The following is a 15,098-nucleotide window of genomic DNA, read 5'->3' on the forward strand; positions in this document are numbered from 1 at the left end:
CACAAGAAGAGGAAACCGATTTTGTGACTTCTGATTTCATGTGAGTCATGTTTGTGTGATGGCTACAATCATCTGCTTGTGTTTCCTGAAAAAGAAGTGAACACTGAAGTTTAAGGTTATCGGTGGCAACTTTAGGCCCTGCTGAGCACAGGGGGGCATTAGGGACACAATCATGATTGTAGCATATGAAAAAATATTTTTAATTTACCCTTTTTTGATAATCAAATCAGATATAAAATGACTTATTCTTTACAAGATAGGGCGTTAAGGAAAGAACAAATTAAAAAATGATTTATGCCAATCACAGAAGTAGCTGGTCCCATGCAATAGCCCCATTCACCTGCTGCTGTGTTGGTCCATGGGCTGTTCCTCTGATGGAGGAGAAATTGCTGTTGGAGTGTAATAGTATGTGACTTTCACCACTGCCATGTTTCACCTGTAGCAGTTCACAGAGGTAGCTCTGTTGGCATCAATAAATCATGCCGTTTGGGGAAGGAAGTCCTTTATCTTAGCATGGCTCACGTCTCGTCTGCTTTAGGCCACCGACGAGGCTTTGTTGGCCAAGGCCTTTTACGGAGGTGTAATGTGCCAGCAGAAATTTTGCTGCCAAAGTGACTCCAGTTCATCTTTACATATCCCTAGAGAGAAGGCTAGTGAATATTATTTCTCTTCTTTCTCTCTTCTGTAGTGCAAAAATATGATTCAGTTGTTATCCTTGCTGTCCATCTTGTTCCTGGGCAACTTTTGTATACAAAGCATAACATAATCGGCGTGTACAGAAACTATTTTCTATTGCTTGTTCACTTACTCTTGAAGTAAAATGTGCACCATCTTTTATTCTAATTAAGTCAAAAAGAGAGTTGGAAGGGATATCCTTGTATTGTTCCCTTATATAATGGTATCAGCCTCAGCCCAGTCTTTGTATTGTTTCTCCATATATCATTTATAGAATTCTTCAATGAAAACAAACTTACTCCGTGTTTCTGAAAGCGCTTCTCAGAATCCTATTTTCCACTACATAAAAATAGGCTATGTTACAACATTAGAGCTTTTTTTTTGTATATATCTGTAGGTAGAACATAGCCCTCTTAATGTTGGTGGAGCATGGTGTTGCATATAAATTCCCATGGGGCTTTATGTTTTTGTAGAACACATTTATTTTGGGTGTACTTGTTTAATGATTGCTGCTTCTCAGTTAAGATGTGTTTGTTTCTTAACAAGGGAGCTGCTTGGGATTTTACAGCTAATGCGGGCTAATTTACTTCATGATCTTCAGGGTGCAGTTGCTTTTTTGGTTTCATTTGGAATTGCTGTGCTCTGGAACACTTTTGTTACATTGCAGCTTTGGAATTTGTGATCGTAATATAAAAGTGCTGATATCTCCTAGGATGTATAACTTGAAAATATTGTCCTAGTATTGTCAGTCCTTGACCAAGGGTGGGCAGGGAGGGTGAAATGCCTATTAGTGTTATTTTATTATAGCTACTTGGTATCTTCTGTTTGAGATCTGACTATTGGTTGGCTTGAAAGTCCTTTTTTCTACAGAATCTGATCAGCTGTAACTGACTTGTCCTGTTTTTGTTGCTTGTTTTAGTTTTTTGTATTGCTCTTTCTCATGACATGTGTGCTATGCCCCTGCAGCCTGTGTGGTAGCTGAGCTCTATTCCTTTTCACTGTGAGCAAAAGGGCCTCTCAATTAGAGGCTCATCCTCCACGATCGCCCACGGCCTCCACCGCCGGTGTCGTTGTTCTATATCCTCCCCAGAGACTAGAAAATGGAGGAGAGGGGGAAGTTACTTGGCCATCGAGGTCACCGCTGGTTGAGATCCCCTGAGGCGTTCGGAGGACTTGCCTTCCATTCACTCATTAAATCATTTCAGCAACAGAGCATTTCTTTGAAGAAGGTCTCAGACGATGTAAAAAATAGGCCACACTGCAACGGAGGGTTTTAAAAACAAGCCAACAAACGTTTCTCTCCCCATCAGGTTTGGAGATGAGATTTTTCCTAATTGCACTGTGATACACAGCGTAGCCCCGGGTTCAGAGCAGGACTGAGAGGCAGCGTACACGCCTGAGAAAGTGAAGGACTTACTTAATATCACTGGGATCACGAGCATCCACCTCGTCTTTAACTATCATCTTCTCCATTCAAATATTGTGGATAAAGCGAAAAGCCAGCGCTGTTTTTAATAGTCTTTCAGTATAGTTCTGAGTAGATACAGTATAGGACTTCCCCAGCTTCCCAAATACTGAGCACTCAGAAATTCAGAGCCTGCTCTACAGATGCCTGATCTGATGTGTTATCTTAGTAAATCTTTTTTTAATCACCTACCCCTTTGTAAAATTGGGAAACAAACACAATTGAGCTCTAGGAGTGGTAAGAAACTACTCAGCATAGGTATAAACAACAACAAAGCTGCAGGATGGGAATCAACATTTTGCACTCAAACAGGTGACCTAAGATGAAAAAGCAACAATAAGCAGTGAGTCTTTGGTGAGTATTTGAAATGCTTTAGTTAGGCAGGTAGAGGTGGCTACAAAGGTGTTTTGTTCTAGCTGGGAGATAAGACACCTTGGTCTATTTTGTATGCAAATGTTTAAAGGATGTTCAAGGAATTTTGTTAGTACTTTCTTTCAACTGTTACTCAGATGAGCAAAATTTGAAGAATGTGAGAGGTAATTAATTAGACTAATTAAAAACTTTTTTTTTACTGTTTACTGTACAATTTATTATTATTTTTCCTGTCCATTGATCAAAGGTGAGTGAAGTGTTGTTTATAATTGGTCTATGAGATAATTAAAATTTAATTCTATCATGTTTTGGTCAATTTCCTGTGTCAGTTAGAACTAGCATTGCAATAGATGATAGACCAAATGGAAATATATAACACAATAATAGTTGCCCAGTTCACTACTGCTGGGAGTGGAAATGCATCCCTAGGAAAGCAACTGACTTTAAATCTTCAGGAGAGAAACAAATCCTACTCCTTCCACTTTTCATGATGCATTTCCCTGGAATCGTCACATGAAAAGCTAAGTAACGATAGTCTAAGTAACAGAGTCTGACTAGGTATGTATTTCTCTGGTTTGTAGTGTAATTAATTTAGCCAATTCAGATCTAGGGTCCTGAATAAATCATGCCCCTGTCTTTTAATAATACAGTACTATATGTAACCTGTCATTATATGGTAATTGCTTGATAATTGAACAATCGGCAGGTAATGTATTACGGAATACCTGTTGCATGACAATGTCTGCTCTATAATGTAAAATATTAGTCCTGTCTCATAATTCAAATTGACCATATTATTGCTATATTGTGTGAACTAAAAAATACCATGACTTGCTCTATACAGTGAAACTATGATATTTAAGGATTCCCTTATTCCTGTGTAATGTATTGCCTGAGATAACGCAACTTAAATATTTGGAAACGGTAGTAACTTTTCAGATGCTAGAGCAGCAGACACTAGACATAGGCTGTAATTAGTATTGCTGCAGAGAAAAGAATCTTTGTTTTTTTTTTTTTCTTTGTGAGTTACTCTTTGATAATAATCCCACATTCATCTGGCTGTTTAGCTTTTTGAGGCAGTAATTGGCACTACAGTATCAGCTATAAAAAATACAAAGATCTCTGAGTTTATAAATAATGTTGTTAATCCAGAGATTCCTTCCATTTTAACTGGCCATCCTATAGGTATCAATGTATCATCACAAATAATTCTTGTACTTAATTCATCATAAATACTTACTGTATTTAATCCTTATCAGACTTTACCTCATTTGTTTGTTTTAAAATTCTTACTGATAAAACAAATGGCCAGGTTTTATACTTGTGGGTTTTTTGCCCTACGTTTTCTCTAATCAGTGTAAATGTACACAACCAATTTCTCAGCACTTACACATCATGTTTCTCTGGGGCCACAAAACTGCCCAACTTCTGACACTGTTGAGCTGCTCTGAACCCTGTGAGATTTCCTCCTGGTTTCTTAAATGAGATAGATACACTGCTGCTTACAAGCACTGTGGGGAATGATTCAGGTGAGCTCTGCTTCTGCATATTTACCAGGCAAGAGCCTACCCAAAGAAGGGTAGAAAATGTCATAACCCACCAGCTTTGATCCCTAGAAGGCTGGCTGCCTGTTGGATTACTGCCTTGTCCTCATGCCTGTCTTTCCTAATCTCCCACTGAAGCTCTCCCAGTGGGTGTTAACAACCGCTCACTGAATCAAAATTCAGTGCTGACCCGGGTGACTTTGATCTTTGCTCCTTGCTTGCTATTAACCATGTACTTCTTTCTCCGCCTAACCTGGGCGGCCTGCTCCATGCTCAGGGCTGTGGGTGGCGAGGGGAGCATGAAGGGAGCTCAGGGGAGACGAACGAGTGCTGAGGGGAGACGAGCGAGCGCTGAGGGGAGCATGAAGGGAGCTGAGGGGAGACGAGCGAATGCTGAGGGGTGCATGAAGGGAGCTGAGGGGAGCCAAGCGAGCGCTGAGGGGGAAGCATGAGGGGAGCCGAGCACTGAGGGGACCCAAGTGCGGAGGCTCACGGAGGTGGGTTTCTTCCCCAGGCACAGGGAAGCTACAGGCATATTCTTGGCGCCTGGCAATGTCAGCGCAGTCAGAGTTTTTTGGACTCTTAATGTGTGGTCTGAAGAGAGCAGAAAGGATAAACACAAGATTTTTATTACTAAAGAATGTGTCACACTTAAAAGGAAAAATGTTCTCATATTTTTTTCCCACCATTCGCACAGCCATAGATGATGATGATGATTGAGATTCTTTGTATAACTTTGATTTCCTATAATCAGCTGTTACTATGATGTCTCTGAATTAATAATATCTTCTGAAAGTGCTCACTTCACTGTCTTGGCTTTTATATAGCTACACTACACCTTGTCACAGCACTGTATTTATTATTCAGAAGGAAAAGCAGTGGCACATGAAAAAAATGCCTATTCAAGTAAGTCCCAAGGGACTTCTCTGATTCCTAAAAGAATTCCTGTGCGGTTGGCTGTGGGTTGGCTCCCTGATACAGGCAGGTCCTTGCTCCTTTTCTGTTCTTCTTGCCTAATCTTCTTTTTGTTCCACAAGCTTTGCCCAGCTTAAGTGCACTTTGGTTTTTCCAGCCAAGATGCAAACACTCTTCCTCTGCCCAGAACTCCTGATAGAAGCAATCTGCAGGGGCCAAGATGAGGGAGACAGGCAGCCTTGCGATGGCCAGTTCCCCCTTTTGAAGTTAGTTCACAGCTAGTTACAATTTCTAAGCAATATTTTTGAAGCAATACTATAATACTTATGGTCTGCTAAATGACCCATATTCAGCTTGGAAGTGTTTGTTTTCAAGCTTATTTTGAATTGCAGATTGATAGCTAATGACATAGCACTGAGGTAACAAATAAGATGGAATTATTCCATTAGTTAATGAGTGATATAGAGTACCTGACTGAAAATACAGAATTTCTACCTACCTTTCTTAACTTTCCTAAAGCTTTTTTCTAACTTTCTTAAAATAAATGAAAAATGGTTGTCTAAAGAACGACACATCAGAATTTAAATTGTTTCTAAGTTTTCTTAGTGTGTTGTAAAGAGCCAGGATAAGCCTTATCACTTCTTTCCCTGCATGGCAGTACGCAAACAAGCTGCTTTCTTCTGCTTTGTGACCTGCCATCTCCTACATAGGTTTGTTTTTTTCCTTTAGATTGAAATCTCAGGAATCCTAATGAGAAAAGTGATCCATCTTTTCTTTAGCAGAAAAAAAATGGGGTGCTGTTTGTAGTCACTGAATACTGAAAAGGGAACTTGATTTTTTTTAGTTTATTTTTCTAAGATCACTTTTACCTCAAATGTATCTTGTATCTAACCAACACCTATTAGCAGGTAAGCAACTTTGGTTCTATTCTACTTGAGGAATGTTTGTATTTTGTTTTTGTTTTCCTTCTCAATTATTTTTCTAGCTGTCTGTCTCAAATGAGTTTGTAGTCATTTCATTCAAATATATGTGGTTTATAATTGTTCATTATCATCTGTTAAAGTACAAAATAAGTAGTGCTATGTAGTATTTAGTGAACTTAAAACCATGTGCTTCAAAAGAAGAATTTGAAAAGTTTTGGATAAGTTTCCTTAAGTACATTGATCTTTTAGGCTAAGTTGTATAAAAAAGCTTGGATGTGATTCTAGACAGCTGTGCAAAACCCATAGCAAGCAACAGTAATAAGAAAACAGCACGTGAAAGATAGATACAGCGAAAATTTTAACATATTGAGTTCATAGCATATGATAGTTTGCCCATAATTACTTTAAAAATGGCTACAAACTCCTTCATGAGTAAAATTGTCTTGCTGCAACTCTTTCCCCTCCTAGGAAACTTTGATGATATTGTGAATTTTATGAACTAAACTGTATCATTTGGTCATTAGCAAATTTTCAGTGAAAATTCAAAATCCAAAGGATTGAAATAAATTTAAAATACATGTATTAAAATTAAGCCTATATTTTATTTATGCTCTTAAGAGAAAACTTTCCATAAAAATATTTATTGAAGAGCAAAATTTGCAAATAAGGTTGATTAAGTGCTTTCCGTTTAACTTGTTTTGTTGCAAAATGAGAGAATAGAAACCCACCAAATGTTGGATTTCCAAGCAGACAGGCACAGCTAATTCAACTCTCCTAGGCATATGGTATATTTTTAATAACGTCACGGTGTACACTTTTTCCATGCCCTGTCTCATTCAGTACTTGTCAGGAAAACAGGCCAGAATTTACTTTCTAAATTGTCATAAATCTGAAAGTTTCTGATGCATGTGATTGACCTTGTGGTATAAATTGCGTCTGCGAGACAAGAGTTTTCTGATGACTGTCTCCAGTTAGACACTGGCAGCGCTGACGCTATTAGGAAACCTACTTCAATTTGTTTATAACATGAGCCATTCAGGTTGGGTTTTACACACCAGATTTCTGCCTCAGGCTGATGATTTTTTGCAAATGTCAGTTATAATGATTCTGCCATTTCTGTGAAACAAGCTGGGGAAAAGAATATTTTCACCGTTAATTTTTTTGGGGGGGTTATTTGCATGTATTCTAAATGGAAACTTTTTTAGAGCAGCTGTGTATCTGCATAGCAAAGATGTAAAGGATTGAAAATTTGGCATTTTATTAGGAAAATACTGGGAGCTTTATCCAGTAAAACTCAGGCAAAATTGACCATTTATAGTCTTTTTAAAAAAAAAAAACTCTTCACATGTTCTATAGGAGCTAAATCAACACTTTTGATCATGTCACATCCCTTAAGATATTTACCACCTCCTATGCGCTTGTGAGACGCTTAGCGCTAGGCAGAGTGTGAACGTGTCGCCTTCCCGGAGCCTCCCAATGTCCTGTGGCCTGTCGCTGTTGGGCTGTACTTCTTCCTAACGCCCCGTGTGCCCAGGGCACAAGCCTCATCCCTCCGCTCCTGCTTCCACATTGGGCAGTGTGGAAGAAGGTTGGATTGATGGAACATGAGAGGAGACTAACATCAGTGAGGGCATGGGGAGAGGGTTAGATGGATATTCCTTACTAAAGGAATATTCATGTATGGAGATGGAAGGAGTTCTCCATTAGAAATGGTCCGGGGAGGTCATGTCTGAACATGTTGCCAGAGCGGTAAAAGATGAGCTGTTCCCTGTCAGGTACGTGCTCCCAGAGCAGAAATTGGGAAGTTTCCTGTGTGCAGGTGAGAAGCCAAATCCCTTGTAAATGAGCCTAATGAATATTAGAGCATGTTTTAATTGCACAGAACAACTAAACGACTATGGAAAGTGTCGCTGTTCCCATTCCTGACTTCCCAGAGACCCCTCGCTTTGGCTCTGCTGCCGTGTGTTGCTGCGATGGGAGAGATAAGGGAGGCTGACAAAGCAGTCATCAGAGACTCGCTGCCATCAGCGTGAGCCTTACGCGATGACAGGAGTTGTTAATATTTTAAGGGCTGCCACCCATCCCTGCAGGCGCGCACGTGCTACCTCGCTGTGCGGAGGGGCAGCCATCCATAGATGCCACACGCTGGAGGGGGGCGGAAGGGGGCTCTCCTTTGCCGGCGCTGAGGGACTGCCTGCAATTAAGGAAGCCAGGTTTCTCTCCCCTCAGCAAAGAGACCTCGTTGTGAGCGGGGAAACAGGGCTGTCTTATCAGGCAGCACCTCTGGGTTTGTGTCATTGTAGGATTTCTTTGCCAGGTGGCAGTGGATTTGTTTAGAAGAAAGTAAGTGTTGCCTGCAGCTGGAGAATGCTGTAATCTGATGGAGTGGGAAAGAAACACTTTAATTTGACCTGATTTTTATTACAGCCAACACAGGGAAATGCGGAGCCACATAATCCTTGATAATTTCAGGGATCGGTGAATAAATAATAGCGCGTGTCTCCTTGCCCTGAGCCCTCCTGACTGCTCCGCGCTCCTTTCGATGCAGGGCCCAGCCTCCTCTCCCAGAGCGCTCTTCAGCTCAACTCCAAACCCGAAGGCTCTTTCCAGTACCCGGCCAGCTACCACAGCAACCAGACCCTTGCCCTGGGCGACTCGGCGGCGGCGCTCCCGGCCCGCAGCGCTCAAGGCAGAGCGGCCATCCAGAGCTACAGCCAGGTATGTGGCCCACGCGGCGCAGCTCGCTCGCCCCGGGAGCGCTGGGGAGAGCGCCCAGACGGCAGAGCTCTCTGGGGCTCTGCCCACTTCGCGGCATTTGCCGCTGCTTTTCGTCTCGATGGAGAGCAGGGCTGAATTACCACCCTGATGGCTGTGAATCTAAAGCTGCCTGACTTGTTTGGGGTGAGAGAGTGCTGATTCGGCAGGAGATTTACATGCCAGCTCTGCTTTGGTGCTTCAATATTGACTTTGTTGATCAAATGCTTACGCACTGAGGTTTGAAACTTTGTATTACTGTGCTGATTAAAAGCCTTAATTAAGGACCAAGACCCCACTGTGTTGATGCCTTGATATGATGGAAAGTGCTGAAGTGGTAGTGAACCACAACAAAGCTAGGGTGGCAACAGATGCACAGTCTGCTTAGGATGCCATACGTAGCCTGGTGCCAGGGCCTGACTCCTTTTGGAAGAATCACTTTTGCCTTGTTTTCCCATATTGTAATACAAACAACTTACCAGACAGTCGTGCGTGTTTCAAACATCTTGGATTTTTTTTTTTCGGATACTCCTGAAAACTTTATAAATCTCTCTGCTTGTTAAAGGGATTCTTCCGAGCTGCAGCTCTCACCTCCTGTGCTTTTCACTGAGAGATCAAAGCCTCTCACTGGAAAGTTAAGCTTCAGTTTAGACAAAAATTTCTAGATGCATTCATGCTCCTGCACATAAGCAAAATCTGGTTGAGTTTTACTGGTCAGTTCAGGTTATTTTCTCTTTTTAGAACTTAACAGCCATTAAAGCAGGCTGTCTCAGTGTGATACTGGGACATTTTATAAATCAGGATTCTTTAGAAGTGAGTTATATTTGAATTTCAAAGCATTACATTGCTAAGAGAATTCAAGTGTTATATAGTCATGGCGCAGCTTGTGGGATACCAGGAGAGATGCAACATTCATTCTATTCACTCAGTTTGCTCAGAAAAGCCCCCTATCCTTAAAGACTGCAAAATGAAATAAAGCACGGTTAAATTTCATTTCAAATTGATTACATATTTTTTATTTTTCCTCTATGAAGGGTTTAAAATGAGACTGTGTACTAGTAAGACCCTCAGGGTCTTTCTGTGTTTACCAAAGAAGCCTTCCCTGATGTTCTTTGGGATGGGAGCCAGCAGGAGAGCAGGACTCCTGGAGACAGAAAAAGGAGGCTCCGATACCCACTTGTAGCCCGGGCAGATGCCATCAGCAATTGTCATCTACAAAAAGCACCATCCCCTGGGGATTAGCTTGTAAGGCTGGGATGCATTTTTCAAAGCGGCTAGAAAAAGTAAGATGATGGGAAGGGAACAGGTATGCTTAGAAGGTAGGTTATGGGAGCACCAGGAGAAGGAGGGGGTAGGGGGGGAAAGGAGAGAGGGAAAAAAAAGTGGCAGGAAGATGGAAGTAAGATGTGGAAAGGAAAGTGTGTGTGCATTTCCTCCAGATTGCATGATAGATGTTTACACAGGGAAGTAACTTGCAGAATGTACTAAATAATATCGTACATTAACATCCTGCAAAGGAGGCTTGACAATTGAACTGTTTCTTGAAAATTTTAGCAAATTGCCTTATAAACTATAATACCATAAAATATATAAAGAAGGTTTTATAAAAGATATTCAACTGAAGGAAGAGGGAGAAGTCTGTTTAAAAGTTCTGAACGTGACCATTTCTGGTACAACATTGAAGAAGACTGGCAATCCTTGGAAGTGTTTTGCTATCCCTGTTATAATTAAAACAAGCCTCAGGAGCATAACTCCACAGATTGTGCCAATTTTCTTTGGTATTTATGTGCATGGCCTAAAACTATCTCTGAACGTGAACGATAGCCTAAGTGCATGGGAAAATATGTAAATAGTCCCAAGGCCAGTTGACAGCAAGAACAATTTGTGAAAATGCAACTGTGGTTTAAAAAAAAAAAAAGAAGAAGAAGAAGAAAAAAAGAAACTAAGTAGTCTTGGGACTTCCTGTATAGTGCTGCAAAGTGAGGTCTCACATTTTTGTCCATTTGGAGGACTTCATTATAGATCATAGCATTTCTACTGCTTTGAATACTTTAGAACACAAAACTTACATTTCAGCACCACTTGGAAGGTAAAACATCCTAGCAAGAACTGCTCCTGTGGCTCAGAATTGTTCTGTTTCCTAGCCGAAAACAGTTTTTCAAACTTGGTGTCCAAATCCTGATACATCCTATATTTACCAATCGAAAGGTTTTTATTTGGTTGGTGAAGAGAATAATGATTTTATTACAAAAACCTTTGGAGATGTGGTGATCCTGCATATGAATTACTCAAGGTGAATAATCTGTTTGAACAACAGAGGTTGGTGGACAACCGGTTGGTTTTACTCTCATCTCAAGAATGGTCAACTTACATTGCAGATACAGGAATATAATGCATGGTTTTCTGCATGTTCTGCCATGCATTTGCAAAAGGAGAAGAAAGGAACGCCAGTTTACATTTCTGAGTACATTTATCTCAGCCTCTGCTGTCTTTTCAGAGGCTGAGGTAGCAGCAGAGATTACTGGGTAGTATCCTCGCCTCCTAAAGCTTCTGGGCTGAATGAGCTGGTACAGATTTTGACCACCCTTAAAACCAAAAGCAATTAGAATGTAAAGCTTTATTTTTTCTTTTTAATTTCCATCTTCTTTTTTTCCTGTAATCATGTCATGAGTTTGTCATTCATCAAACGGCCACATATCACTAGCTCTATTTATAATATTAGCTAATGTATCCTAGTGTCCAGTTGTCAAGCAAAATACATACACAGGCCTTTTTCAATTGGAGGAGGCTTCATCCTACCGTGAGTCATCTGTGCTGCAGGTGGTGGGCCACTTGTTACTCCATGCAGACTAAATATGAGCTAATGATTTCACATTGGCCTTGGGGCAGATTTAACAGAAGTTAATGAAAGAATGAATTTGGAAGACGATGAAAATTCATTGAAATGAAAAATGGCTTCTGAATATGAATATGAGAACTTTTCAGTCATTAAAGGAGGCAGATGAAATCTTAGGGCACAGTACTCTTAACTATAGACAATTCACTAGTAGAGTTTATGTTAGTGCAAATGTTTGATCCTGCAATAGGTGATGATTGCAGCTTTCTTTGCTGCTTTAAAACTCTGAGTGACCATCTCTGGATGCTTTTAAAGGATCTCATACAACACTGTTTATGGATGTGGCTTGTGATGGTGTTACTTTCCTTCATCCACGCATACATCCTTTGAGATGAGGGTCAGGCTGGCTGACATTTTTCCCTAATAGTTCTGGGGTGTATTTTGCGGAGTATAGAGATGAGTTTGCCCTGACCAAAACTTTGGGGTGAGAATCTGGATAGAATAGACCATATATGAGGGATTCAGAGGTGCATTACATGAGTGCGTTTTGAGTATAGGTGGGACCTTACTACTTGGGTCGGGGTCTTGTCAATGACAGCAAAACGTTCTGCAAAGAAAGGTCCTTAGCTATAGGAAGTTGTGTTTCATGCAGATGAGACTTCTGATTTGTGTGGAGGACTGGAGAATCAAAACACATTGTAGTCATTGAAAGAGAATTTCTGTGAAATACCTGCAACTGGCACTTGTCCAGGTAAATTGAAAGGCAAAATCCTGTCTTTGGAAATGAGATGCCAGTCTTGGAACTATTGACAGACCAATATGAAGCTCGTGTTGCCTATATACTTATGAAAAGGCAACTTGATGGGAGTACAAAGGTACATGTCCTCAGGGATCTAAACCAATACAAGCCATCCCCTGCATCCATTTAGCTGATGACATTTTCCTATAAAATCGATTATCTGTGTTTGTAAAGAAGGTAGAGAATAAGAAGGATTACTGGAGAGGAAGAAGTCAGGAGAACAGTTCATTGCTTCTGTCCTTTAAATGGTGCTACTCAAGGACTGAGGTTTGCATCGCTGAGTAGAGACTCGTAAGCATTACTGTATCTTCAATTTGTTCTTTGCAGAAGAGTGTTAATAGAGGGTTTGGATCAGAGGAGGACTCTGTATCTTGAGTGAAAACATGATGGTTCTTAGAGAGAAGAGAAAAAAAAGCCCTCGGCAGACTGAGAAGTGTTGCAGTACTGAACACTGCACGAGCAGAGAACCTGATTCTGTTTGTGAGAGCCAGAGATCACTTGTGTCTCTCAAGCCTCTAGTGAAGCTGATAAAGTACCATGCCAGAGGCTGGCAGAAACCACAGGCAGCCAACACAGAAGAGTTGCAGCAACTGGAGCCATGTCTTGTTTTGGGGCTTGTAGATCCCGTTTGTGAGGCTCTGCCAGTTGTACTGGGAGAAATCATTTACCTTAGAACCTGTGAATCACAAAATGCACAAAATCAACAAGTTCTTGCTTTCACATTTTGGCCTGCTTAAGAAGAAAATGGGTTTTAACAGATTTTAGATGATGAGCACAAATAAATCTCAGATGTGTGCGTAGGAATAGGCACAATACGCACATGTGTGTAGTGCATTCCTAATGCTCAATTTGTGCTCTGCAATTGCTTTTCAATATTTGGTGGTCTTCCACACTGCTTTTCCATCTTGGAGCAATCTCCAGGAATCAAAATATAATTTCACTGCACTGATATTTCAGTAATTAACAGCTGACCCCAAACCTTTGCTTCTGATGTTTAGCCATCCAGGATTTTGTATCTCCTTGTCTATGAATAATTGTCAGCAGGATAGAGGATTCATACAGCTATTTGTCCATCTTAATTCCTCTTCGTAAAATAGAAACCTTGTACCACAGTGCCTTTCACTTGATTGTTTTCAACAGAAGTTCTGGTTTTAATCAAAATTTGATTAAATAGAAGTTGTATGAAAAAAAGGCTTATGTCCTAAAATTTAGTGCATAAACATGCAATGATGGTGGGCACACGAGCTAGAATAACTTAATGGATGGCCTCCATAATATTGCGTGTTGAGCTCTGCTGAACCTGTTTTGTCAGAATCAGTAAAGAGTGAATGATTCAATACGATAAAATAAGGAAAAAAATCATTAATGTTCTCACTTTTTTTCACACATTGAAGCTGCTAAAAGGATAAAAGAGAATCCTTATGTTGGATTCAAAGCAGCAAAATGGAATCCATTTTTGTAAGATACCAGAAAAATTAAATCTCTGAGTCTCAGAATGCATGTCTATAGGGACCGCAGAAAGAAAAGTCCTTGATATTTTCCTTCTCCTCACCACCCTCATAGAAAGTAGGTAGATAGCTACAGGAAGATATAACAACTGGAAAGCAAATTTGGTCTCAATTTACTAGCTTAAACACATGGCTTCATTATCAGGCTGACAATAATCATGGGTGGATGGAAAAATAATGGAACAAATGCTGTTGTATTTCATTATCCTTATGTAATGTTGTAGGATGAATGATGACAGGTCTGTAGGATTGTCTTGAGCAACAGGCCAGGAAAAATATACAGAAAAGCTAATATGCATTTGCCTGGGAAGGCACAAGTGGAGAATGTTACTGCATGCTTGACCCTTTGAAAAAAAAAAATCTCACAATAAATTTAAGATAGGACTGAGATTAGTCACATCTTAGAAAAAAATGCATGCTAATGTTTGCATTGCAATCTGTTCATCCAGAAGTTCTCTCCTTCACACACAGCGAACGCTTAGCTTTTTAGGAAGTGCTAAACACTGTGTTTTTAATTTAAGTATTTAATTTCTGTGTCCTAACACTACACCTTCTTCCCTCTAACCCCTTCCTTGTAAACATGAAGTGAGATTCTTTTTTTTGCATTAGTACTTGTAGAAAGCCTGCAGCCTTTTAGAGATTTGTTAGAAATATGGGATAATACTGGTTTACTCCAAATTAATTACTTTAAATCCTTGACACACAGAGCCGTGAAGAGGAAGATTAGAAAAAGAAATTGTTGTGTGCATGTTGACAGTGCTTGCCCCAAATCCTCCAGGCCTACAGTGAATGGTCTGATATTACCAGCATGGTGCATCTAGAATATTGTATTTTGGAGCAACGTTGAATATTGCCAACAATATTATTATGTTGCCAAATCAACAGTCCAAGTAGTAAAATTTACTCTTAAACGTCAATTGATAGAGTAATTGCTTCAAGTTGCCTCTTGTCATATGTGAAGTTTGCCCTGTCCATGTTGTCCTGAACCTTGATACGGAGCTTCCCAGGCTCAGACTTGGTGTTGGGCTGTTCTTAACTGGTGGCCACTGCTAGCAGAGCCCAGATAAAACAGCCGAGAAGTGACGCAGGTGTTTCTGCTGCTGGAGGGCATCACTATGCAGTCCTTTTAAGCAATAGCACCTCGCTTCTCAGCGTATGAAGCACGCTGGAGTTCGTGGGGCTCGAGTCTGCTGGTGTTCTCGGGAGATAACCTTAACATTGTGAGTGCCAGTTACTAGTTTCCATGCCAGAAATGAAAGCAAACCCCTGAGAGAGGCTCCTCCAAAGCTTGGCTTTGAATCCAGAAG

At 40.6% G+C, this 15,098-nt stretch overlaps 1 protein-coding gene across 3 annotated transcripts in view; it reads left to right on the plus strand.

Annotated features, from left to right (window-relative positions):
* CTNND2 (catenin delta 2) overlaps positions 1 to 15,098 on the plus strand; it is a 550,669-nt gene that overhangs the window by 292,708 nt on the left and 242,863 nt on the right. For all 3 annotated transcript variants that reach the window (XM_088528913.1, XM_088528914.1, XM_088528912.1), the window contains exon 6: positions 8,443 to 8,612. In XM_088528913.1, coding sequence (XP_088385039.1) covers positions 8,443 to 8,612 — 170 coding nt within the window. The remainder of the gene's footprint in view (positions 1 to 8,442; positions 8,613 to 15,098) is intronic.

This window comes from Tinamus guttatus, unplaced genomic scaffold (genome assembly GCF_059628265.1).
Source record: "Tinamus guttatus ecotype Peru unplaced genomic scaffold, ASM5962826v1 Tinamus_guttatus_pri_ptg000315l, whole genome shotgun sequence".
In the NCBI taxonomy this organism is placed as follows: domain Eukaryota; kingdom Metazoa; phylum Chordata; class Aves; order Tinamiformes; family Tinamidae; genus Tinamus; species Tinamus guttatus.